At 41.5% G+C, this 27,973-nt stretch overlaps 1 protein-coding gene across 1 annotated transcript; it reads right to left on the reverse strand.

The window, feature by feature from the left end:
* Positions 1 to 26,380, reverse strand: cgnl1 (cingulin-like 1). Its single transcript, XM_068575315.1, has 19 exons — positions 26,220 to 26,380; positions 22,265 to 23,978; positions 21,976 to 22,070; positions 20,624 to 20,726; positions 20,113 to 20,214; positions 19,693 to 19,829; positions 18,200 to 18,338; positions 17,391 to 17,603; positions 8,356 to 8,562; positions 8,111 to 8,215; positions 7,872 to 8,024; positions 7,559 to 7,729; positions 5,344 to 5,505; positions 5,124 to 5,213; positions 2,831 to 2,914; positions 2,465 to 2,589; positions 1,821 to 1,929; positions 1,534 to 1,697; positions 1 to 1,423 (listed from the first exon to the last, which is right to left on the reverse strand). Exons 2-19 carry the CDS (start codon positions 23,924 to 23,926, stop codon positions 1,270 to 1,272), a joined length of 3,975 nt encoding a protein of 1,324 aa, XP_068431416.1. The 5' UTR covers positions 23,927 to 23,978; positions 26,220 to 26,380; the 3' UTR covers positions 1 to 1,269.
* Between the last annotated feature and the right edge of the window lie 1,593 nt (positions 26,381 to 27,973).

Raw genomic sequence — 27,973 nt, forward strand, 5'->3', positions numbered from 1 at the left:
TAACTTTATTTTAGTTTCAGCAGGATTTATGAACATACAAATGCATACAGAGAGGTTGTCACACTATTCAACAAAGAGCCAACAGAGTGCAAATTGTAACAGTGTAGCGAAACATCAAAGTCAGTTTATCTCATCTGAAGAAAGTCCCTTATGAGGTCAAGGCTGCACACGGACAAGGGATAGCAAGGCTTTATATGCACAGTGGCACGATTTAAATGCACAAGTTCAATCAAAAAGTTCATGTTCAGTATCAACACTGCCCCATTCAGGAGGGAAACTACCAAAGCTAGAAGTTAAATCAAAGTGTTTCCAGTCTTAAAAATGTCTTTAGATACTTCATGTTTTGGATATGTGGCTTTGTTCAGTGCTGTAAAGAAGTTGGATTCAATAATCACAGAAAAGACTAGAGAAAGTTATTCTATTGTCACATGATCACACAAAGCAGCATTTTCAAATAGATGTTAAAGCAATAGTGTGATTTCACTAATATTTGGAGCAACGTGTTGTAAAAAAATTTAACAAATGCCTTTTGATAATATCTATTATTCGTATCAAACCATATAAAACTGTACGATAATGGATGTGTATAAAGTCCCTCATTTACTGTTCCCTAAAGCCCTCACTGAGCCAGGATATTGTGTATTAAATCGTGAATAAATAGGAAAGAATCCTGGCACTCATCACTTCATATACTCAGATTTCCTCTTTCTTTTTTTTTTTTTTAAAAAGAAGAAAAAAGGTAAATATGTTTAATTTAACTGACTGATATCAAAATGAATATTTATATACTGTAGGTAAATTCAACATATTTCACAAGGATAAAAACTGAGGGTTAATAAACTCATATTGTTTACAAAGGCAGTACTCGTTGCGTTGCTTTACAGTGCATCAAAGACTGCGTTTTCAAGTTTACTAATGCTCGGATTATAATGTGAAATCCATTTGTTGCAAAGGAAAATCCACTCAGAATAAAACTGGCAAATTGACATAAAAATTCATTTGGGAATGTAAAAATACCAAATTAAAAAGTATATACATTCAAAATCTACGTGACAATCAACTTGTATGATTTCATCCTTTAATCTCAAAGCTGCTCAAATAATACTGAGTGAATTTATGGACATCGAGATAGTACACATGATTAACCACACAGATGCTTCAGTGTAATATCTACAGTTATTCTTCAAAGAGCACATGCCACAGATCTCCAGCTGTTTAGACCAAGAAGGATGCATGTAAAGCAGCTTCATCCTCCACCTCAGGGTTCGTTTACAGAGTGAAGGTGGACAAGATATTTTCTTGACTTGAGGAGCGCTTGTACCCCAGTGATGAGCTGAAGTACGTCTCCCCGTCGGTGCTGATGTCATCATCGTCGTCGTCGTCGTCCAAAGTGTTGAGCAGCGGAGCGGAGGTGCTCTTACGCCTGGAAAACACAAAACAATATTATAACTAGGACGATGAGAATGTCTATTTCTTTTAAACCTTTTCTTATTTTAGTCCATTATGGATGAAAAATGGCTTTTATGCATTTACCTGATCTCACTTCGCAGAGCTTTGAGTTGGCTCTGGAGCTGCTCGTTGGACTCCTGTTGCTCGTCCAGGTCTCTCTGCAGCTTCTTCTTGCTGTGCTCCAGTCGGTCGATCTCTTCTTCAGCCTCATCCATCTGCCTTTTTAAGGCCTTTAGGCGCAGATTCAACTACATGAAGATCAACACGGACAGGGTTAAACAGGTTCAACACAGATCAACAAATATGTTCACTATGTGGCTAATAATTCAAGGTCTGTAGTACATTGAGTTTAATGAGTTGGCGATACGTACTTGATCCTTTTGATCTTGAATTGAGTTTTGTTCTTCTTCACCTTGCATCATCATTTCTTTTACCTTCCTCTCTAGCCTGCGGTTCACCAGCTGCAGGTTGGCACGCTCCCTGAAACATATACACCATACATCATCATACTGTACATGTCATGCAGCAAATCATTCACTCTTGCATTCATCTTTGACCTAAAAGTATTAAGAGCTGGTAAGATTATCTGCCAGGTTTGTTTCCCCCAAAGTTAAATAAATAAGAAAATTATTTAAAAATGACTGTATAGTTACAATTCCAACTAATCTACAACATTGAATCCACTATTCTAGTTGTGTTCTCCTGTATGTTATATTGTTTTCATAACTGTTTTTAAATCTGCATCATGTTTTGCTTTTAATGGTTTCATGTGAAGCACTTTGAATCGCCTTGTTGTTGAAATGTGCTACACAAATACACTTGCCTTGCCTATATAAGCTCCAACATTGTTGCCTAAATCCATCAGTGTCTCAGTATAGACTTTTATCTAGAATACACTACCTGGCTTGCATACCCAACCTAATGCACCTTTTTACTTTTCAGTCAACCTTCCCTCTTCCATCACCCTGACCACAGCACACCTCATCTCTATTCCCCATCGGAGCCTTCATCTCACCTCTCCTCCCCCTCCAGCCTCGCCTCCAACTCCTGTATGCGATCCTCCAGCTGGGCTACATGGCCCTCCTTGTTGGACTTGTGGAAGCCTTCTAAATGATCCACTCTGTTCTTCAGGTCTTTGGACTAGAGAGGTTACAAAGAGAGAAGTAGTTGTGAGCACAACTGAGCAAAAGTATGTTTGCCCCATAACATTATTAAAATATAAATATATTAAAAGAGTATGAATTAAAAATTGATGTGAGAATGGATACAATCAAATAAAAATTATGAAAAGAAATGTGAATGAAATGGGTTCATGCTTTGTTCTGTGTTTGTAGAGCAACACAGTGTGTAGTGGTTTTCTGCCAGACAGGAGAGTGTGTACCTGTCTCTCGAGAGCCATCTTGTCACACTCCAGGTCTTGTCTGCTAGCCCTCTCCTGCAGGAGTTCATTCCTCATCTGCTCCACCTGTCAAGCCGAGTCCAGACACTGTCATCGCTACGGTCCCAAACAGTCTGATGGCAATTATCATCAGACATTGTGTGTCTCACTCACACCAGAAACCACTGGAGCACTCAGTGACTCAAAATGCTTAACAATAGAAGAGTTAATGCTCAAAGGGCTTCAGTTAACTGGTGAGCTGGTTTTTCTTGATTGGCACCATTCCACGTTTTGTTCAAATTTTTATGACTACTCAGTGACAGGAAGTTATAGTAAAAAAATATGTTAACTAAAAATGAATGGCAAGGATTTTTCATCACACACACACACACACACACACACACACACACACACCCTGTGTTTTTATGCAAAGATAAGTTACTGCTAGCCTTGTATTTAACAGACAGTTAAGAGGTAAATGTAAATCCTCTATCCTCTCATCTAATGTGTATGAAAATATTTCATATTAATGATTATATATATATATATATATATATATATATATATATATATATATATATATATATATATATATATATATATATATATATATATAAACATTTTTAAGTGGTCCTTCAATATTAATCAGGTGTCATCATATATTTACTCTCTGAACACAAAATCAACCCAGAGAGGCCTTACTACAGGAACATGACTGCTCAGTGATGGTTCAAAAGAACAGAGGATGAAAAGAAATCGATACACCGGTGATGTTTTTTTCTTTGTGTGGGGAGCTTAGAATTGGTGATATTTTATGCCAATTAGTGGGTGACAGTGGGCTGCTCTGATGAACGATCGCCCCTATAACTGGTGCACCCAGCCCAGTGCTTGAGGGAGCTGAATCAGCAGACTGGAACATACAGCGAAACTAATCTGCTTTGTGAAAGACGGCAGGAGAGGAGAGGGGAGATTACTCTCATTTAGACAGGAGAGGAGCACCTGGTGCCAGGAGAGACGCAGGTGTTCTTCCTGCTGCCGATGCTGCAACCCCACCACCCCTCCATCCCATAGCCATACATCCCCACTCTCCACTCGCGGACATTAAAGCACACTAGCACATACCCGCATGCATGTGTGTGTGTGTGTGTGTGTGTGTGTGTGTTCTGAGAAACACACACCACCAGCACTCAACCATACTCCACTCCGAGTGCACAAAGCTCAAGTGTTGCCTTGACAACCGGCCTCAGACTCATGCTGAACCAACGCCACTTTGTCACAACGCCACTCTTTTCTCCCTGCCTGGACTCTTTTAAACAGGGAAACCATTTAAGGAGAATTTAATCCTTCCACTCGACAACACTAAGCTACGCACATTAATAAATCATTTTGGTCACAACGTTTAAATCTGTCAGTTCCAGACCGAGTCCTCGGAGTCTGTGTTTGGATCTCAATGTTTTACCTTTAATATTAAGGAGATGCAAAGGTCCCATGAAACTTTGACTACAAGACATAAACATTTGCATAAACCAGTAGGGTTGTAATACAGTTACCGTATTTTTACTGATTAGTAAGCACTCTCCCACAGTCAAACAACCATCCTAAAAGCACACGTACACACCAGGCATTTTACTCTGTAGAGCTTCTGTCAGCAGCTTGATCAGGGAGAACTGATGACTGTAGCATTTGCTTGAGGATATACACTTCAAGCATAATAACTGGATTTGTTCTTAAGATGAAGTTACTGAGCGTCAAGTGAACTCCACAACCTGAAAACTTGAGACATTTGGCAGATTGCATTTTTTGGCTCGAGCGGTGCATTAAGAGGGGGATTTTGTGACTGATGCATGAAAATTGGATCGGCGCTCTTAGACCATATTGGCAGGCCGCCAACCTGAATGATTATGCAAGATCATCTTACAAAGCAATAACCTGTCCACTTCCAGAGTGGACCCAGACCAGAAATAAACTGGGAATTTTGCAGTGCAGATATATGTAAAGACACCTGACAAACACCTGAGAGTGAGCACACGCACCAAAGCACTGATATAACCTGTCAAGCGGCACTTAAATCAAGTGACTTGACTCTTTCAGGATTATATTTGTAGCGATCACATGTTTGTTTTGTTCAGACATTAGTGATTGCCGTCATGATGTTAGAGGTGGAAGACACGGCAACATGAGATCTGGATATCATTTCCAGGTTAAGACGCAACAGACACACATCTGTTAGAACTAAAATGGACATGGACAGCAGGTCACAGAGACAGGCGAACACCGATAATGAGAAGGAGTTTACCTGCTCTCTTCCTCGGTCTATCCTGTTCATCAGCTGGTCTCCGCTCTGACGCTCCTCTTCCAGGTCCAACTCCAGCTGAGCGATCCTGTCCTGCAGAACAAAGACGTTACATCCATACAGTCAGTGAGTGTTAGCATATGAATCTGCTTTCTATTAATAATCGACAACGACTGAGGTTTATCGTCCTTTTGCAAGGCCTGTGTTTGACGTCATTACGCACCTCTAAGTGTTTGACCTGTCTAGCTTTTTCGTCTTTAGCGTGAGCCTTTTTGTCCGTCTCCAGCTCCAGATCCTGAATCATTTTCTCCAGAGTCGTCTCCCTGAGCACGGCCTCATCTCGTTCCCTCTGACACTGCCGCAGGTCCTCCTCCCGGAGTGATGACTAAAACAAAATGAATCAATATACTTCACACATACTTATTACTGCAACTTGCTTATTGCCAACATTTCATTTCCCTGTATCAATACCTAACTCCCATCTTTTTACAGAAACTATTGTATCATGTCCCTAACGTTTAGTGAAACTAGTCTAGAAGGGGTTTAGGGTTTTTATTAAGCATGTTGATAAATACTTCTTGAGAGTCCATCTCCTGCTTCTAATCTTAGGTAGCCCAAGTGTCTTAAGTATCACCACTGTAGCTATGACCAACAATTTAGTTGCTGCTTAGGGAAATTACTCCATGGTTCCCCTGAGTGACTAATGAATCCAGTGCAGCTAGTTTCCCCCTGTGTTCATTCAGCAGCTGTGCCCCCCACAGCTAGAAAATTGCCCCCATTGCTTAATGCTAAGACAATGAAAAATCATCATCTGCCCTTATGTCTCACCCAGAACAAATATTGGGCCATTAGTGCAGAATTATTCCATATTTCATCATGTAAGCAAGTAACAAGTGTAATGGGATAATTTTGCGTACTCACTTAGGTCCTAAATATCACTAATCAAGTTAATACATTAATCAATTACTGTAATGACTGAATAAAGCAAATCTAGGGACTGAAACTTGGCAACACAACATTTTTTTGGACAGGCCTCACTTCAAAAAAAAAGAAAAGAAAGAAAAAGGTTGAATGTGCCATGCACTTGTAGTTTTAGTCATAGTCTGCCAAGTTCATAAGGGTGGAGACGGACGAGGCATTTAAGAGCAGCTGGAAAAGTGGACTCACTAAGCTCAGTCCAGAGCAATCTGTGTCTCAGGAGAGGTGAAGGAGGAGGATGTGAATCCTGCAAGCACAGCTTTCACAACAATGATATCACAACACTGACATCCTCCTCTTCCTGTGCACCAGCTGGATGTAGACAGGAAAAAATGATGCTGACCATGTCCTTAGACACACACTTATATCAGGACCTATATCAGGAACATCCAGTTCAGTAGCATTGAGCGGCATGTTCTGCATTTCAAATACAGGCTGAAAGTAATGACAACAGTTTCCAGTGGATAGTTTCTTTCAGAAAAGGAAATATCAATACTCTGGTTTTTTCTTTGCTTTAAAGCCTTTTGAGCTTAAGAGCGATATGCTGAATGCATTTTCTGCCTCGGAAAACATTTGCAGCATTACGCCTTTGTTTGTTAACTTCCTTTTGGAGCACATTGTCTTCAACAACTGTGCTTATTGCACAGTCATGTAACATGAAATTACTTCAAACACTCTTTGTGTTTCATCCTTGTCCTTTTACATGACCACATCAAATCTCAAACAGAACTCCCTTTGAACTCACTAACACACAACGTGTCAGCGACTGAAACTAGTTACCTTTTATGTACCGTTATGTATATTACTCCTTTGTGTCTAGGGCTCTTTTCTCCCACATGTCCACTGAACTATGAAGCCGTTTCTTTGTGGGCAACGTAAATACAATCTTAACTGCCCTGCGTAGTTTGATGAATGTTTGATAAATACATAAAACAACATAAGCCATCCTCTTTCCAACCTAAATGATTCACATTCATCTATTCCTATTTTCAACAAAAACATTCTTAAGTCCTGACACGGATTAATTGCTTGAAGGGAAACGATGCAGAGCGGTCACAGGTTGTTAAGTTTCACCATTATGGCGTTGTGGCAACAAATCAAAGGATATCTCCACATTTCCCTTTTAATTCTAACTCTGAGTGTAAACATTAATTTAATAAAGAACAGAGATTTTCTACAGCTTTACTCAGCTCAACCGCTTCACTGTGATACTATGTTTTGGATTTGAGAGGACAGCGGGGAGCAGAAATACCTAAGTGATGACATCAGGATAGGATGATGTCAGTGGGAGTGGTCAAACAAAGCGATGGCTCATCATCTGTTCTGTACAGGAAGGCTTAGATGGGCTGACTAATGATGGCCTTGATTTGACCACGCTGACCATGGAAGCAGTGTCAGCGTTCCAATCTGTAACTCCCACGCAGAGCCTATTACGATGAGGCTGACGTGGTCCACTGTACCTCTCCATGCAGGGTTTTGATTGTCAGCAGGCACTTTTCCAACTCCTGTCCTCGCTCCTTCAGAAGCCTCTGCAGGTCAGTCAGCTCCCGACGGTTTTTCTCTTTATAAATATCAATCTGCTCCTGGAGCTCCAGAGTGGACGACTGTGACGCCACCACTATATCATTCATCTGTAGCGCAGTGAGGTAGAGGAGAGGCGGGGGAGAGTACAGGGAGAGCCAGAAAGAAATGTGAGTAAAGAAGCAATGAGTACACATATCCAACTGGAACCTGTGATGAATGTTTCTGTACTATAGAGTCAGGTACACTCACCTCCTTCTGAAGTTTCTCCACTGTGCGGTCCAGCAGTTTCCTTTCATCCTCCATGCCGTTCTTTAAGTCCTTATACTGCTCCTTCTGATTCCTCTCTTCTTGTAACCGCTCTTCCAAGTTATTGTGTTCAGTGCTCAGTTTGGAAAAGTTCCTCTGGAGAAGGACACAATGTTAAAGATGTCCAACCGTCCTTGCGAACGTTCTCTACACGCAGTGTAGCGCAGTGTTGCTGATCTCACCTGCACATCCTCCAACCGAATGGTCAGCGCTCGATTGGCACGAGACATCTCCTCTTCTTGCTCCACAATTTCAGCCAAAGATTCTTCCAATTGCTTTTTTTCTCTCTGGGAAGCAGACATTGTGGAAAATAGGACACTCATATAGTGTAATATGATGCGGTGGCAGTGTAGAACTAAACCATTAAGATGATTCAAGTAGCAGCAGTTCTGTGACTGACCACTCTTTGTGCATATGGACCCCTTACCTCAAGTCGGCCAGCTCTGTCGCTCTGCTTGCTCTCCTGTAGTTTGGCTTCATCGATGATGCGGTTGAGTTTGGCCACCTCATTTTCCAGCTCCTGTGCACGCCTGCGCAGCCGCTCGGCCTCCAGGTTCAGGCGTCCTGCTTGGCCCTCCACTGCACCCTTGGCTGCCTCCACTTCAGCCTTCTCACGGCCCACTGCTGCGCTGTTCTGCAGATCAGAGCAAGACACGAGGCTTCAGTACAAAGGAAGCAGGAGTCTGTGGCACTGAACAACAATGCATGATGGGACATTTGAGTTTCTCTCGAACGCCTCATGCAACAAAAATGATTTGAAGCCCTCAAGTTTCTCACAGAACCTTTGTTGCTGTGGAGACCCAGAGTAAAAATGTCCTCCCGTAATTCTTTCACAGTACATAATGAAGCACAAACCAAGGCAACTCAATCTGAGCTTTTATTAGCTTCTGTTGATTGAGGGCCACACAAAGGAGTTCTGCTAATCTCCTGTGTCACGAGATTCAAATGTTTACACTTGACATACTCCTGTGAGATGGCGTTTTAGACTTAAGTTGTGTGTCCAGTGGAAGAAACAGAGGTAAAGAGGACTCCTGTGAACTCTCCCAGTGCCCAAAATTGTGAATGAAGACTGTGTTTATCTTTTTTGGGTGGAATGCTGTGCAGGAAAGAAAGAGCGGGAGACAGACGGATACACACGTCTGTATGACAGGAGACTGAGACAAAGAATACAGACAACAACCACACGACTCATTGAGTGCGACAGAAAACTGGTTTCAGTCGTGTTGACACCCTTCCAGTAAACGACAGAGTGTGTTGTCAGGTTGACTGTTCAGAAACTGGTTCGCCAATGTTCTGTTGATCTCAGTACAGTGAGGCACAACGCGACAGAAGATATTTACAAAACGTATAGTTGCAGTTTCACTTCATCACAGAGTGTTCAATGTGTCAAAGGTTTAATAAAGTTCAACGCTGTCTCTCTGCACAAGCAGGTTACGCTCTCTTGACATCCGAGTACGTCACAGAATGTGTGCGCACACAAAACGCAAGCACATGCGTAAACACACACACACACACACACACACACACACACACAGCCTAAATTAAACACACACACCGCCTGAATTACATCACAATCAGCAGGTAAAGAAAATCATGAAATCTGGGTTCTTTCATCTGACATTTATCAGAAAAAATTCCACTTGTCTCTTTTAAAAAGCATAAAGAAACAAGTTATCATAGAGGATTTTATATGTCATGACTCATGAGATTTTAATTGCACCCGGCAAAAGTGTGTCATTTTCTGAGTTGATGCACTCTTGTTACTGTCACTAAGCAGTTGAAGGAGGTTTTGAAGGCAGTTACTTATTTACAAATGCATAAATTAGTTTCTGCCGAAATCCAAAGTCTACTACTCTTCACTCCTTTTGCCCTTTGTGAAGAAGTTGAAAGGCGCTCGTTTATTAAGTTGTCCTGTTGTCATCATGGGTGGACATAGACACATCCTGTACCAGAGAAGTGACGGGTGCCTTCCTGCTTCAGTTGTAGCAGGCCAGTAAGACCTGTTTCCCCTGTCTCCCCAGAGTCGCCCTCATCTCTGCCTGACTGGGTTATTTAGTTTGTTCAAAGGAGCGAGGAACCTTGAACAGACTCAGTACTGCGAAATACAGAGTTTTACCTCTTAAGATTAGCCAGACAAATCTCTTGTGTTATGTTGGGTTACAGCAGCTTCCCCGCGGTGCTTTGAAAACTCACATATCAGAGTGTTGGTTGCCAAATGGGATTGGGGGTAGATATCGGGCTAAACACTGCTTTCACTACAATAACTGGAAAGGCACTGTGCAGAACAAGACCATGCCCTATCTTGCAATGTTAATGAAAGTAAAAAAATACTTTATTCATCTGCCCTGTGGTTCTGTTATGTAATGTAATATATTCTGTTATATAAACGGTTCTCCCATGATCCATTCTACAACCTTTAGCCAAGTTTCCCAAAAATTGGGCTCATAGTTTTTTTAATACCCAGCTGACAAACAAACAAACAAAATCAACTTTGTTGTGTGAGGTAATAAAGCATTGACAGGGTGTATCGTCGCTCCATTTTAACAACATATATACAATATGTTTAGCCCTCACACCGCCCGGCCTGTCCCACTTCCCACACCGGGTCATACCAGTTAAAAACATGGACGAAGCCACCCAGTCGGAAAGAGGAAGACCTTGCTGCTGTTTGTGAGAGGCTGCTTTTTTTTTATTAGACTTTCCATTCTGCAACTCTTCTTGAAGTAATTTCAACAGACCTGCATCATGATCTGACACATTTATGACAGAAAAAGAGTTTGAGAGTCTAAGAGTGACTTTCCTTAAATTGTAGGAAAACAATATATAAACCACCTTATATCACCTTAAATGATCATGTGCCTGAGAAACATTAATATTTTATTGCCCACTAATATCTTGCACGTTCAATTTCTTATTAGGCTAACTTACTGTTACTACAAAACTATTACAAAAAGTAAATAATTCATTAAAAGTGTTAAAGCGTGATTAAAGATGACTTAACAACCAATGACAGATTAGTGCTAAAACAACAATCACTTAATCAGCGATTAGACGTGACGTTAGAGATGATTTGTTTAATACGTCCATTTATTACAATTATTCGTCACCTCTTTAAATACAAATTTAACAAAGAGACTAACAACACAAGCTGACTTGTCTGACAGAGTATTAGTACAATATCATAGAAGAATAGTGGTAATATTATACCGCAAGCTTTTCTTCCCTCAACACAGACTCAAAGATTGACTTGGTCTCTCTTGTGTACTCAAACTGTTTGCATAAAGTTATACATTAACTAACTTTGTGCAGGCTTTGAAGCGCGCCACAAATACTGAGGTGAAGTGGGTATCCTAAGTCATGCGCCGTGGCAAAATCTTGGCTCTCTCAGTTGTTCCCACAAAATAAGGCTTCAGCATGACGAAAGAGCTGATGATTTAAAGATAAATAGAGCGACAAGAAATCTGCAAAACAGAAATCTACAAGCTGACAGGTACATTGTTTTCCTACAATAGTTCAATCCACATTTATACAAACTGTATTTTCTAGGAATGTCAGCAGGATTAACCCCTTTATCAGACGTAAAAGTAACACTATTCAACTCACGATACTGCAAACAAACTTCCACAGAAACATTTCAGCTACAATTAACCAAATGCAGAGTTCAAATGAAACTAAACTATGAGTGGGTAAAAAGGTAGCCTAAATATCAATCAGAATTACTGTAAACATACAGGTTGTTTCTCCAAATCAAGTAATTTTCCATGTTGCCCTGCCTCTGCTTTGTTTGTTTTCCGTTTAAAAACAAACATATTTTTCATCCAATATGACTTCCCGTTTTTCTTTGAAAAACAAACTGTGAAAACATTTTTCCCCACAAAATTAAACAGAATGGCACAAAACAACATGCAGTGCATAACAGATTTAAAATGCTACAGCAGCTGCAAAAAATGCTAACCGATATTTGGCGTCCAAAAAAAAAGGCGCCCGGGCAACACGGATAAAGTGATTAGATGATATGATTTACGAGGAAGATGTCTCATCTCACATTTCTTCTTTCCTGTGTTGTCAATGCTTATTTTCTTAATTTAACTTTCATACTGCACAGCAAACCAATCAGTATGATTCTCTCTTTTTTTTTAGATCAATAGTTGCAAAACCATGACCTCCACCCCCCCATGGCTGCCATTACCTGCAGACTGCACGACTGATTCAACGGGAAGCTTCAACATCCACCTGCTGTCTGCATTACAACAAGCAACTATACACTCCAATAAGTTATATCATTGAGCTTGCATGCTAAGAAGATGTTACGCATTCATGTTTTTAAAAAGGTTGTACTGGAGTTCTCTCTTTTTCTAGTCTAAACAAAGATTCAAATTTAAAAATAGATTGCATATGCATGGCAGTGTATAATGAGCCTTTGAACTCTTAGACAGGCAGCACTGTAAGTATTGTAGACGTGCATTATGTGTTTATTGGCCACTTAGGTGTCTTGCGTGGCTGGAGGTAGAATGTCACCAATCCTGTTTTTCAGGTTGTGCGTTTGGGTTTTTTGAAAGCTGAAGTGACGCAGCGTCGTTGTGTCAAATAAAAATGCCTTAGTTGCCTTTGACGAAAGAGGCATCAAATCCAAACTTGACTCGATTAAATAAAACTTGTCAAGGTCATTCAAAGTACAGGTCATACCTGTGTGGTATCACCTTATCTGAACTTAATCGTCGTATCAGGAGAATACTTGAAAACGTCTTGATTAAAGCCTTGATTCACTTTGCCAGCGCAAAGTATGTGTTACAAATACAACCACATTCTTCATTAAAAGAAGTCACCCAGACCTGAGGTTAACTGGAACCGAAAGCCTGCTACGGACTGAAAGGAAGGATTGAAGTAGAAATTAAAATGTGACAGCTGAGAGCCACTGGCATCTCTTTGGTCAAAGGATAGAATGTAATCAAATCTTCTCCTCTGAGGAATTGAAACAGAAACCAGCTTTTAAAGTCTCGGTGCAAAGCCAAACTTCAAGCTTACAGATATAACATGACATTATTATTTATAGGCAGATTGTGACCATGCAGATGCTCTCAGTGACTTGATGATTTTGATATCATATGTATATAAATATAATAATAATACTTTTTCGGAATACTCAAAGACGCTTTAAATAGGTCAGAGACAAACAGAACAAAACTAAAAATAGAAAGACAAAAGGAGCAAACAAAACAAATGAACACATTTTTTAAAATGGTACAAAATAAGTCATGTAGGGGAGAGTGCAGAGGTTAGCAGGTGAAGGGTAGGGTGCAGGGGTTAGCAGGTGAAAGTTTAAAGAGGTGGGTTTTGAGGGCTTGTTTGAATGATAATAGGGTGGGAGCCTGACGGATGTGGATGAGAAAGCGTTCCAGAGCCAGTGTAAAATGATCTAAAATCAATCATTTATTTGGGGCTATTTGACGAAACGAGGTTCTGTGATTTTACACTGCACACTTTAGGGTCGCTCAAGCTGATCCCAGCTGTCATTGTGAAGGCAGGGTTCACCTTGCACAGGTCGCCAGTTTATCACAGGGCACATGAGAGACAGACAACCACATATGCTCACATTCACACCTACAGGCAATTTGGAGTCCAATTAACATAAGCTGCATGTCTTTAGACTGAGTAAGCCAGAGAACCAGTATCGGGGATCAAACCCTTGCCACGTGACAGTGTGAGCTACTACACCACTGTGCAACCCATCTACAGCCTTTTATTTCTGTAAAATATTCAGCATACATTAATTACTCAAATGTAAAACAGGATCATTCAATGTGTCAGCAGAACATATGGGGTGTAGCACTCCACCAGATATAGCAACTCATAATAATAATTACCTTAATTACAGAGTATTTATTTTAATCATTAATGTTATTGAAGTAAATGTTAATCAAGACTTTGACTTTCCGGCTCCACAGTGCCAATTAAATCAGCACCATCCTGGCTAAAACTCAAAGAAAGGCTTAGTCTCAGCGGAAAGGCAATGTGTGTGTGAAGGATCGTGTTCCAGTTGTCCAGGACCGGGGCCAGAAAAGATGAGGTTTGAATAAACTTGTGAGCAAGAGAAGGCACGCCCAAAATCCACATTCCCCACAATACTAACCACTCAAACATAAGAGATTGCAGCCCACGCATTACACGTTTACAATGAAGTCCAAATTGATGTTCTGAAAAGGTCAGCTTGCACAGTTACAAATACAAAATGAAAATGTAATCTAAAATACTGCGAGACTGCCAGACACTCTGATTCATTATTTTATGTCCATGTGGATTACAAGAAGGCAGAACATTAAAAAAAATAAATAAATAAATACGGAATCCCTGACAAGTTTAGAAAACACACTCCTTGCGTTTAAAAGCGGTGCTTGATAAATGCTAACTCAGGTTCTTACCACTAGTCTCAAATAGTATTGGTCACCTGTATGGGAGTTGTGTATTTAACTTGACACCTGCAAGTTGTTTTGGCAGGTGAGGCTTCCACCACATCAGCATTCACCGGCAGCAAGGTGAAGGAACAACAAACACTTAACTCCAGCCTGGCGTCACACAGACGGGACTCTTATATGGCCGTGCAGCAACATTTTCTAAACTGATCGTTTTCTGACTGAACTGCTGCTGTATAGTTAATTCTCATTTTTGATGTCATCGAACTATAAAGTTATCATTAAAGCTATTTGAAGTCCAACGAGGATAAATGGCTAATTCCTTGCAGTCTCTGTCAGGATCTAGAAATCTCCATCATATCCTTCCTCACTCACTTACTGCCCTGCATCTCCTTCCAGCTCCTAAAAGCTACGCTTGGAAATATAGTGCTATCATCAAACACACAGACTCATGCGGGAGTCTTTACTTTCAAAACCAGCCCGAGGGGGAACTCTTCTGTGGGCCACAGAGGTTTGATGATCAGACAGTAAGACTTCCGTTCACACACTGGCAGAGATTACTCGAAGGGCAGGCTAAGATAGAAGCAAGAAAGACACAGGCCAGAAAATGAACGGCATCGAGGTGAGCGGGAGATCACTGCAGAGTCTTGTGTGGAAACTGTGGAGTTAGGAAATGAAAAAATATGGCATTTGGGATTGAGGTTACAGATGAGAGCGTGATAACAATGTGGCCGTGTTACACACTGGGGCTCAGGGCTGTAGGTGAAACTTAACAAGAGCTGGAAATGGTGTGATAAGCACAAGGCTCTGTCTCTACAGTTAGGACGGGAGAGTACAGCTGAGACCTATTAAGGCCTCTAACACAGAGAATTGGGAGCGCTGCAGAGATGGAGATGCAACTGCAGCACCCTGAAGAGGCAGACATGGAAAAAGTCCAAGCCTCTCCCGCAGGTCAGAGCGGGTGCACTGTAACCGAGCTGGAAAAGGAGGTCTGCAGGGTGCACATTCTCCACTTCGACCCCAACATTCCTGGAAACACACCACACCTCATCTTTCCACATGTTTTGCATACCAGCACATGCTGACACACAAGATCAAATCCACTTCAAAATTTGCAGACGTCTTTTGCTACAGAGCATTAAGAAGTCGGGTAAGTTCATATTTTAATAAAAATAATTCATATCATCTTCAGAAAGTATGGCCAAGTTTTTTCAACCCTGATGAAATTCCACAGATTTCAGCTCATTGTAAACACAATGCACCTTTCAAATTTAGACACAAAACAAGCCCCCTGCTTCTTTCAGGGGGTCAGCCACGCATCCCTTTTTCTACAGCACACTGACCCACTTATTCAGCATGTCCCAACCCCCGCTGCTATTATTGTGTGAAACAAACTCATCATTCATCATCGACTGAGGTCCGCAATTACCCCCACTCTTTCAGGGCACAGAAAGAAGAGGGGACACGACGCAACTCAGGAACGGCCGCTCATTAGATTAGTGATGGCTTGCCACTGCAATTAACTAGTATACCGAGCAACTCAGTGCTCCAGTTTCCAGCATTCTTCTTCGCTTGGGCTGCTCTGGTCCACCCAAACGTTCGGGCCACTCGGAGGGGGTTGTTTGAGATGGGGCACAAAAATGAAAGACGCACAATTCACTCTGGCTCTCTTTTTTCTCTGTCCACACCCTCATACAAAGTTAAAACATACATGAGAAAATAAACAGCGCTCCCTTTTAATGTCAGGCCTTGACACAACCTGAAGCTCAGACTACTGGCCACATGCTGTGACCATTTCAGCTTCAAAGACTATGGGTTTCATCGTGATACTTCGCTTGCTATTCTTTTGGTATGTGCAGATCACGCTGTATTCTCACAGCATGTATGCACAGCAAACCATAATGTCTAGAATAACAGAGTATTTATTACCCACATGCTTTCTATATGCTTATTTTGTAGATATGACAATTTATGTGTCTTTTATATGCAGACTTTTCACATTGCCCCGACATAAACAACATATATAAATAGGGAAATCATAAAAGTGTCACTATATAGATGAATTTGAGTTCATATTTCTATTATTATATAATTTTTTATAATGATTGATAGTCACAGTCTTTAAATCGACAATCAGTATATCCTGAGGACAGAACATTAATTCAAGAACGTATTTAACTGAGAACTCTTTCATATCTTAAAAGAGAAACACAAAAATACTTCTTCCAAGTGTTTACAAAGCACTGAGGGTAAACCCCTGATGACATACTCCCTCAGGGGAGCAGCACCTCTGTTTCAACTAAAGGAAATGTTCTCATAGGCTGTTGCTGCAAAGCGCTGCAGTGGATCCCCACCAGGAAGTCGAGAACAAGCACAACTTCCACTCTTTGAGACAAACAGGACACACGTGAGTCACACAGTGACCTACTGAAAACAATGCGTCTTCAGTCCTTTCAGTGTGCTGTCTCCTGCCATGCACTGCTGCTCATCTTATCTTAACTAACTTCCCTCCATTTTTACAGTTTACAAAAGCTCTCTGCTCAACAGAAAATGGACTTCAATCATTCACACTTTAATTATAGCTGGTTCATCATGGCTCAAAGAGGTTTATACATTATGATGTGCAGGTTTTTTTTCTTCCAAATATAGTAAAAAAAAAGAAGAACTGTGTCCGAGTAGGTTTTAGGAGTATAACAGGGCCTTCAATAAGGACTTGCTACTAAGCCGGGCATAGTGACCTTGCCAGCAAGACAACTCGTAAATAATAATCTCCAGATAAATGTCTCTAAATTTTATTATTAAACATTGTGTAAAATGTTTTTCCCTAAAAGGAACACCTTGACACTAGAAAGACTTCCCATGAAAAATGATTACGAGACACATTTAACCGTAACATGGTGTTTCTTTTTTATCAGTTTGCTCTGTTGGTGCAGTTCATGTGTGTGACACACACACACACACACACACACACACACACACACACACGGAGGGAACACAAGGAGTCAAACTGGAGGAGAGGGACGAGAGGAGAAACAAACGGGAGGCTGTTTACCTGCTTGGCCTCCACTAAAGATGTTTGCAGCTTGCTTATTTCCTTCTCATACTGATCCCTCATCTTGTCCACCTCCTGATCATGAGCGCTCACTTCCTCCTTCAAGGCTCCTTTCAGAGCTGTGAGCTCCCGTTCTCTTCTCCTCAGCAGTTCTTCCTGCTCTTCCTTGGCGAGGAGAACTTCCTGCATCTCCACCCTCATTTGCATCATGTCCTGAGAAAAAGTAAAATAGTTTGGAAATATTTTATCACTTTAGAATTTGCAGGTTCTCCGTGAAAAAAGGTATTTATTCCTGAAAGCCCTTATACTTGACCGTTCATATATTTTTTTTAAAAAGTGTAGAGCTAAAGAAAAGACACAATGTGGGCCTTTTGGAAATAATGAAAAACAACAAAGAAGATTGTTTAGTCTGTAACGTTTCCAGAGAGAAATCTTTTGGATAAAGCGGTCACCAAATGGCATTGCTTAAGTATAAGCAATGCCATATATATATATATATGAAATATTTTCAACAAACTAAAATGCCTTTGGTGGTATTTAACATTGTAGTAGCACTATCAACATTGTAGTATAGGGTGGTACAAGTCATTAAGCGTCATCCAGATGGACTGGTCTTTATATTGGTTGCATTAAAGTTGAACTTTTAATTACAGTTTGAAACAGTTTGTTAACCCACTCCAAAGCTATATTTTCCATTATGGTTCGAGTACCTGTTATCTTTCACCTGATTTTGGTGAGGTAGTTGCCATCAGCCACATGTTCTATGAGCTTAAAGAAGAACAACTCAACAACAGTGAACACTGCATTACCCCCATAATGATGTCTCTCTCTTCATCTGCGGCTGACTTCTTGGCTGAGTCGAGCTCGTCATGCATCTCTGACAGCTGGTCCTGCAGATCCCTGATCTCTGTCTGATGTTGCTCCCTCTCCATCTTCACCTGGAACAGCCTGGCAAACCACGTGACACGTCACGACACACAGTACAGGCAGTCTTCATACTGTGTGTGGACATGCACATACACACCGCACACCTGCACCTTAATTTGCACATTGAAATGGCAGCATCTGTGCTGGGTCTTAATGTGAGGCATAAAGAGCACAAAGGTTAAAACGAATACCTGAACGATGGCAAAGCAATAAAATGTAAACTGCCTCAACACGACACCACAGAGGAGGAGGGTGATAAGTGATGTGAGGATCCTCAAACAAGTTACCACAGGAATAAAACAGGAAAATGAACCAAAATAAAACAGGAAACAGAAAACTCAAATCATGACATCTTAAGAAAGAATCACTGCAAAGCTGAAACTGTAGCAGATAGTCAACTTGGACACAAAACAACCAATTACACCTTTGATAAGTAAAGAATCCTGGATTTAAAAAAATAATAATTGAAAAGAAGGTACAATAGAGGAGGCAAAAAAAAGAGCATAGCATTCAATAGCAGGAAAATTCACAAAAAGTACCACGAAATAAACATATCTCGTTAAGATATTCCAACTATATCCATCTAAAACCATGAGAACTGCAAACAAAACAAGCAAGCTATGGGCCATGCCAACACCGCGGGCATCCAACTGAGAAGTCCAATAACATGTTTATAATATGTGAAGGAGAAAAAATGGAGATGGACAGTTAGTGTTGTCAGAATGAATAGTAAATCAGTTACCGAGTATGCATTAATATGCAGGGTGAAAGATAAACCCAACAATCCAGAGGAGTCACAAAGAATAATAAGACAGAGCAGCTGACATGGGAATCACGTCAGTAACCACCAACAATCTGAAAGGTTTCATCAACAGACATCCTACACTGCTTTTGTGGTGACAGTACATAGAAATGTACGCTTCAGTGTAAAGCCAAAGCTGATTAAGGTCAAACTAATTATTATCATTATGTATTATTAAATTACCTAAGAAATGCGTTTACAGCAACTAGTTCTTCTTAAACACCACTTCTTCCATTCACCTGTTAACAAGGAGCTTCAAAATGAAGGCATAACATTCCTGTTCCCAACCAGCCTGTGGGCCGGATCCGCAACAAATCCGTAGAGATCAGTTGCGTAGCGACACGATCATGGTTCGTCACCAGTTTCCCACCACACACCCTGTCACTCGTGTTGGCTGGAGCATGCATCCAAGATGGAGATACCAGGGAAGGGAGCTGAACTTACTAACCCATCCACTTCTAGCCAAGTGTAACAGGAGTTAAAATACTGGTTGATTCATCTACATGATCAGGGTAGATTCTCCACTGATCATTAGTGGCCTGTCATTCCCCACACGTGTCACTCTGGACTTACTCTTCCACTGTGGCTTGGAGTTCAACCTCTGTTCTGGCCAGCTTTTCCTTCAGACGCTTGCACTCCTCTGCACTCCGCTCCAGCTCCTGCTGCAGCTTCTTCAAACCTGCTACTGTCCTCTTGTCAGCCTGATTCTTCTGTTGGTGAAACGCACAGATATCATTGTAGACATTTCAGTTTCACTACACGTCTGGTCTTTTACATCTACCTGCAACAAGCTGCTGGCCTTCGGATTGAATTGATCTAATCAAAGGTCCAAACATAGGTTTGGACCTTTGTGTTAAACTTAGCCAATCCTAAAATCAAACCAGTGAACCGAAAATGCTCTTTAGGATATTCTCAAAGAATAACAGGTTTAGCTATAAGCGGATCACCAACATCAACAGGCGGGTGTGAGAGGCACAGTTAGACTGTTGTTACCGTGGTTTGGTCCTCAAGTTGTCTCTTCAGTTCATTCATTTCTTTCCCCAGTTCCTCATTTTGCTCCTGCAGGGCTTTGGTCTGTGCACCAAAGTCCAGAGACTGACAGAAAACAAAGGTTTTAAGGTTGCTTGATTATTATTGATTTGTTAAAATTATAGGATGAATATTTGGACTCTGGCATTATCACTCTGTTTTTTAGGAAAGGGTAAATATTCAATAGCTGACGGCTGACAGCGTCTGCTATGCCACAGAGCCTTAGAGATATAATATGTACCGTACTAAGTTTTAAAAGATTGTGGTTTGAATCAGAGGTTTGAATCAAACAGGATGTTAAAAAAATAACAGAAATAAGTTGCATTTATCTACCTATCAACCATTTCCACCTCACTTTGGGAAGCTAAATCATGAAGGTGAAACGGCACTTTTTCAACCCTATGTTCATGATTCAAATAGAAACAAGTGGCATACTTTAGTGGTGCAAAATTACAATAAAACAACAATGTCTCACCTTGTCGCCTTGTGCGCTCGCTGTGGCCCGAGACTTCAACGTCTGTATCTTCTCAAAGACAAGGTTGACCTTCCTCTTTGTCATGTCATCATTATCGGCGCTTCTACATGCGCGTGCACACACACACACACACACACACACACACACACACACACACACACACACACACACACACACGAAAAACAACTTTCTCATTGTTTGGTGGGGGATCAAGAATTAATTGCAGAATGTTCTGGGAACAGAGCAAGTCATTCCCAGCTTAGAAAGGGTCAGGAAGGATCAAGCTGCTTTGATGTGTCACAGCTCTCAGCACAAACAGCTTCATGACATCCATCCAATAAAATGAAGCATATTTACAGTAGAATGAAACATATGGGCAGTTTAATGGAATTGCTGCATACTCTTCCTTCATCACAAGGTCAATTAAAAAGGAGCCAGAGCAAAACATGTTTTGAAAATTGCAGTAAAATGTATTTATAAAAGAAGTTTCACCACTTTCACATGACATCAGTGATTCATTAGTCCAAGAAAAGATATGTCTGACACAGACAGCCTACACTCCCAAAACCCCTTTTCTCCTTAAACAGATGATTTTCATTAAACCTTTATAACCCCTGTTTGGTGAATGTTTGTCTTGTGAGGCCTTGGGAATGTAGCTCAGTTTCAGCCCCACTTCCATCTCTGCTTCCTTTCCTTTGTCCTGTGACTCCTGACCTGTGGCCCGACACACCCAAGCAGCTTCCTGCTCTCTCTCTACATTATCACAAGTCTGTTGCACATGCAATAACTGTAGAAATCTGCAAGATCATTGAACTGTGAAATCACTCACAACTGATCCATTGCTGTAGAGTACAGTTTAACTGGTATTTCTGCTTCTAAAACAAGGCTTAACAGAGACTTCCTACTACAGGTTCAAAGACCGTAAAGAATGCATAAACCATCATATTTAGCTGCTTTAAAACCTGAACTGCTTTTAACCTTTTAACCCAACATGGTTTCCTTGTCAGGCAGTGAGTGTCTGATTACAGATACAAACTGAACACTTTCACACTGCAGCAAACAGAAAGCAGAGGGAGAAAGTGGGATTCTGCAAAAAATAAATCTCTCTGTCTGGATCTCTCACAGCCTGGATGGGAGGGTAACATGAGCACATTCCTGAACTTTTATCACAAACAGTCCAGCTGTGATAAAAAAGAAACACAGAACAGTCTCTTCCTTCATGATGCATTACCTTATGGCGCAACATGTTAAATTTGGGTTTTAAAAGTTGACTGTCTTTTTGTTTTAATTAATATGAGCAATTGATAGCAAGCATTGATAAGAAGTAGCAAAACAAATTCAAGATAACTTACCCATCCTTAAGGTAATTAAACAAAATTTGTTTAGCTGTCTCTTCGTGTGTTTGTTGTGAAAGTTCCTGTTGACCTTTCAAAAGATCAGGTGTCGCCTGCCAATGACAGCAAAAGAGAACTTAATGAAGTGAGAGAGATCTTAACAAAGCAGAAAAAGGAGTTGTTCTCTCACAGATCTGTTTTTATAAGAAGGAACAGACCATCATCTATTGGAGAATATTTGTATAATTCAAGACATTAAAAAAAGGTAAGATTCAATCATAATGCTTCAGCATATATTCCTTTTTACCTGAGCATCCGCCTCTGTATTGGGCTTTTTGTCTGTGGTGGAAGGAGGCTTTGACGGCGATGTTGACGACGATGTTGACAGCGATATTGCCAAAACCTTTCCAGTAGAGGATGCACTGTCCTCGCTTTTGTGGCTCTTGAACGGCAGTGAAGAGGTGCGAGTTGCTGACTTGTAACCCTGTATGGCTCCTACACCTTTAAAGCTGCTGCTCTGAGGGGAGCCAGGTGCGCTGGTGACTTGAGATGAAGGCCTTGAATCGCCCTTATCATCCGCAGACGCGAGCCAAGAGTCCTGACAGCCGCTTGTTTTCTGCAACCGGAGCTGTGAGGGCCGCAGGACATGCTCCATTGATGTGCCTCGCTGGCGGCTAAATCCGTCCACGTAGCTCGAGCCATCTCGCGAGCCAAAGGCGCTATCCACACTGCGTGACCGCTTCCTGTCGTCTGGATTGATTCTATTCCGGCGGCCAAACCTTCCCCTGCGCTGGTGGTTGCCGTCTTTGCCATCAAACTTCTCAATGAGCTGATCGACACCAGGAATGGAGCCTGTGTCGATGTCTCTGCCTGAACCTGGAAGGAAAGGGATGTAACGGCGGTTCTCGTGGCGATTGATGGTGTCTGCGTATAGGGCGTCCATTTGGTCGTCCACCAGAGCCTTAGAGGTGGAAGATGAGGAGGAGTGACGGGAACGCGACGAGGACTGAAGAACTGGCCCGCTGGAGTCAGTCCTGCGTAGAGGAAGGACATCAGGCTCACGGCGGGTGCGCTCAAGGCTGGAGTTGGTGCTGTTCATCGAAGTGGGGGATTGGGATGAAGTCTTGCTCTGTTCACTCGCGGGACGCGACATGATGGAGTGCTGAGGCTCAGCTGGAGACACTGGTTGCTGCTGCGTTTTAGAGGTTAGCTTGGACTGAGGTGGATTCAGGTTGGCAAGACGAGGTTTGGACTGCGGCTGAGCCACTTGTGATTGTGGCCTGGTCTGACACGGAGCCAGATGGGCTGGAGGCAAAGACTGTGACTTTGGCTTCTGAAGGGCTGTCTCACTCAGGCTCAGGCTCTGGGATGGAAGTTGCCTTTTCTCTAGCTGCACAGGAGCTTTGTTCCTCTCCAGGCTTGATGAAATGGCGTTGGACAGCGCAGGTGCAGCAGATTTGGAGTAGGAGATCTGGTTCCCAGTCTCAGCCAGAGGCCTTGAAGGCAGGCTATGAAAACCTTCGAGGGTCAGGGAGTTGTTGTCTGGATCATACGGCTGCAGTAACTCAGGGTGCTTCTGAAAGTTCAGAAGGGAAGATGGTTTCTTTCCTTGTGAATCTTCGATGCTATTTTGAGGACCAGTGTAATGAGTCATCTTCTGAGACCCGTACTCCATGAAGGGGCTGTTGGATCCGGCCTCCTTTCCTCCCCTGAAATCATACTCCTGGTAGTTCTCAATAAAAGAGCCCTCTGTGTCGATGTACCCATTACTGTTCGGGTCCATAAAGGATTGAGGACCCCTGTCCTGGTTGTTGAGAACTACATAGGGGTGTCCAGCTATACCCTGGACACGGATGCTGAGACCGTATGTACCAGCCACATTGCTGTGGGGCCTGGAGGAGCGGGACGGCTGAGTGTGGCCCCGCTGCGGTCCACTGTTAGGAATGCCAGTCACTCTGTATGACTCCATCAGGAACGCAAAAGGAAAATAAATCCCACTCCCTGGATCAGGTAGTCCCCCTCTGTAAGCAAAGATCAGACAGGTTTATTAGATGAGACACTACATAATTCAGTAATAAACAAATGTTTCCCAGTTCCCAGTTAAGGTATTGCTGCATTTAATTATGTTGTCTGCTTTCATTAATTTTTCTTGTTTTGCACGAGTCTTAATGTTCTGTTTTCATTCCACTGAGATCTCTCCAGTCAAACTGCTAATGTGTTCCTGGCCAAATGGAAAATGAAACAATAAGGTCCCTGTGATGTCGATAACATCTCAGTCAGAACACATAGTATCACATAGTAAATATGAGTCAACATTAGCCACATTCTTTGCAAAAATGACCAGGTATTGTTCAGAAAAAAATGACTGGTGTGTGACTAACAAAATGACTGTTTGCTGGGCATGACATAGAATAAATGGTTAAACAGGTTAAGAGAAAGGTATTAACAGAAAGAAAAAAACATAAATATGAGTCAGTCAAACCTTTAGATTTAGAGTGAATGTGCACTCTGTGTGTGTGTGTGTGTGTGTGTGTGTGTGTGTGTGTGTGTGTGTGTGTGTGAGTGTTTATACACACACTGTAATCGATCCTCGTAAATGACATCGTAATTGCAACCCACACTCATGGGATATGCCAGGAAAAGAGAGCAACACAATCTTAATCGGCTTAATTGTGTCACATTTATAATAAATGCGTTGTTGTCGAGGTTTGACTGATTTGCGGCACAACCATGAGAACACAGCTGGCAATAAATATTAAACTATGTACAGACATTAAAGTAAGGTACTGAACGTTTTTAGACACATTTATGCCAGGGGAGCCAGTGGAGACAAAGCCATCAGCAGCAAACATGTGTTTAATTGGACAATGGGCTTTGAACAGGTTCCTGTTTGTCTTGCCGATAGCGTCCCATTCTCCCTGATGTTACAATACAAAGACGGGCTGAGATGGGGCTGAAAGAAGAACACTGATAAGACTGACAACAAAGCCACAGGCAGGATATATCACATTAGCATGAAATAGGTAAAGACAGACAATACTGAGCCCTACTGAGCCCATTTAGTAAAAACATAGCACCATGTAGTGTTTGGAGATATGACTATGCATACCATCACAAGATGTACATTTGCTAAATTCCCTTACTGGTCATTGTAGGCAAAGTAGCAAACACAAATCAAAAAGTAGCATAGCTTAATGCAATATTGAATGTTTAGTTTTATTGAAGGTCAATGAAGTGTATTAATCTATTTATTTTAGCAGAGTCTGTCTTTGTTTCAAGTTAGGTGGCCTGCCAATACATACCAGACATCACTTATTGCATCTATGTCAGCCACTCCTAGCACCACAGGAGGGAAGGAAGCCAAGTGTCAGTTGCACGAGAAAAGGTGCTGTCAAGGACAGATTCAAGCCAACGATGAGATCAAAAGATAATTGTATCCTTAGTGTCACATGTATGTTCAAACAAGTGTGCAACTGTCTTCCTCCCATTGTGTTTGTCACTGCAAAAGCAGGACTCCTTCACTGTCGTTAACGGGGGGCAGTGCTGCCTTCACTGACCCCTGAGAGGTCAGCATGGAGCACAGGTTGGATGTCAAGGCTCTTGCTTTGATCTGTGCAGAGGGGAGACTCTGCAAAGATTTGACAAAGCCGAATTTTATCTCCTCATGTGAACTGATTAGTTGTCTGTGACACAGAGTCACTGTCTGCAGCTGCAGCGGCTCACATGACTACACCGAGAAAACACTTCAGTTAACAGCAGCCGACCTTGACAGATTGAATGTAAAAGGGGAAAAAGTCAGTCAAGACGGCAAGGATTTACACTGTGGGAAAATATTAAGAAGTTACGTAACAGTAATGGGAGTTCACTAATCTGAAGCGTCGGGTGGATACAACGTGAGCGTACGGGATCAACTGTAAATAAATACAAATACAAACACAAACACTGACACAGTGTGTTAATGACTGACACTGAGTCTTGAAGGTTAGTTGACAGCAGTGAAGTTATTAACGCAGGTTCTGGACTCTTCTGTCGCTGCTCAGTGCAACAGGTGGTTTAATCACCAGACAGAGATTTTTACTTTAAAACTTATTTATTTTCCCCGCGAATCACTTCAGTAAGTGAAGCGTGTGGCACGTCAATTGTCCTTGTTGCTGTTACATGTTGAGTTGTTCTGTTTTTTGTTGAGTTGAGCGGCTTGCAAGGCTCTCAAAGCAGCTTTAGTTAGTTAACAATGAGTATCGTTAGTGAGCGGAGTTACTCACCGGCGTCGTTCTCTCGCGTTCACTGATCGCAGATCATACACGTCTGTTTAAAATGATTTAAAGAGGAGCGGTTGTGCAAAGTACCCGCACCGCGCCACTGCGTGCTAACTTATTTAGTTGTGTGTTGTTTTCTGGGAGAGAGACCAGGACCGTTTCAGCAGGACGTCCGACCCTCCGGGCCGCTCCGCCTCCTGAAACAAGCGCACTAACCCGCCCCCCGACTCCAACGCATTCAGCTGGTCCAGGAACAGATTTCTAAACCGCGAGTTGTAGGCGAGGCCTTATCTTCCCTATTATTACTATTTAATTCTTATTAAATCTTCATCATTATCTCATTATAAAACACTTTTAATCAAACTAAATCATAAACTTCAGGCTGTCAGAGAAAGTAATTAAAGTATATGGGTAGAAACTAAATACTAAATTTTCATAATAGAAATTATCGGCAAAAAGCGACTTTTTGGCGATGATTTTTATTCTGAAAAAATGTATAGCTTTTGAAGAAATACTATACTAATGAGCCAAACACGCCAGGCTGAAATATTAGGAGATTAAAGTTACACACTTAAATGGATATTCAGTTATTGTACAAACGAATGTTTCGATGCCCTGGAGAGTTATACGCGTATGTGCTCCGCTCAAACTCGATGTCAATATAATTATCAACTGCACTCTGCATAAATGCAATTTGCAGCTGCATGTCTTTAAAACCCGAGAGCGTCATCTAGTGGATATAAAGCTGTAAAAAAAAAAGATTAGTGCGAACCGGTGGTGGTGGCACTAGTGCATGCATGTTACAGAGAGGGCAGTAAATGCATCACCATCGATATAAGTGAGCAGAGTGGGATGCAGGACGGTGAGAGTTTAGGATTACAACGTGAAAGCATACAAGAGGCAGATATTATGCTGAGTGAGATGAAGAAATGTTGAAAATTATCCTGCATATACTGGAGAATGGATATTATTTAGAAACTAAAGTACCGGCGTTGATATAATAATAATAATAATAATAATAATAATAATAATAATAATAATAATAATAATAATAACCAAATTTGCTTCTGTCAATATCTAGTTTTTACTCTCACAATAAAGATATTACAGTTCATACTCAACACTACGTTACCAGAAAGTCATTAACACCTGTATGACGTCATACAATCCCACTGTAATACATATGGTATGTTAACATGTTCTATTATCCATCCATCCATCCATTTTCCGCCGCTTATCCGGGGTCGGGTCGCGGTGGCAGCACACCCAGCAGACCGACCCAGGCTTCCCTCTCACACCGCAACATTTTCCAACTCATTCTGGGGGACCCCGAGGCGTTCCCAGGCCAGCCGGGAGATATAATCCCTCCAGCGTGTCCTGGGTCTTCCCCGGGAAGTTCTATTATTGTTGACAATAATACAAAAAATCATGTTCAATAAACTCCATGGGGGTTTTGGAGAAATTATGTTTCCTGTACTTTGTGGTCTTCATATTGTAAGGTGTTTTTAATATATTCACTCTTTTATGTATAAATATTGCACAAAATATTTAAAACATCTTCAGAATCAGAATCTTGCTCCTGCATGTTCTTGCTTGGCTGCTTGTGTTCAGACAACAATACCTAATCAAAACATTTTGGCAACAAAATGTTTGTTATTTTCTGGTCATGTTACTTCACATTGGCTAAAATTATCCAATACAAGTAGCTTTAATTCCACACACCTCATTTCACACAACAAGAGTTTCCTTATGTTCAGAAT

This window comes from Clinocottus analis, unplaced genomic scaffold (genome assembly GCF_023055335.1).
Source record: "Clinocottus analis isolate CAN_PGR_092001 unplaced genomic scaffold, fCliAna1.0.p SCAF_1, whole genome shotgun sequence".
Lineage (NCBI taxonomy): Eukaryota > Metazoa > Chordata > Actinopteri > Perciformes > Cottidae > Clinocottus > Clinocottus analis.

Excerpts from the sequence above, each read along its gene's own strand:
- cgnl1 (XM_068575315.1), bottom strand. The coding sequence starts at position 23,926 with ATGGAGTCATACAGAGTGACTGGCATTCCTAACAGTGGACCGCAGCGG. Across the intron at positions 20,215-20,623 it reads CGAGCGCACAAGGCGACAAG|TCTCTGGACTTTGGTGCACA; the intron begins GTGAGACATTGT and ends GTTTTCTGTCAG. Across the intron at positions 2,590-2,830 it reads AGATGGCTCTCGAGAGACAG|TCCAAAGACCTGAAGAACAG; the intron begins GTACACACTCTC and ends TAACCTCTCTAG.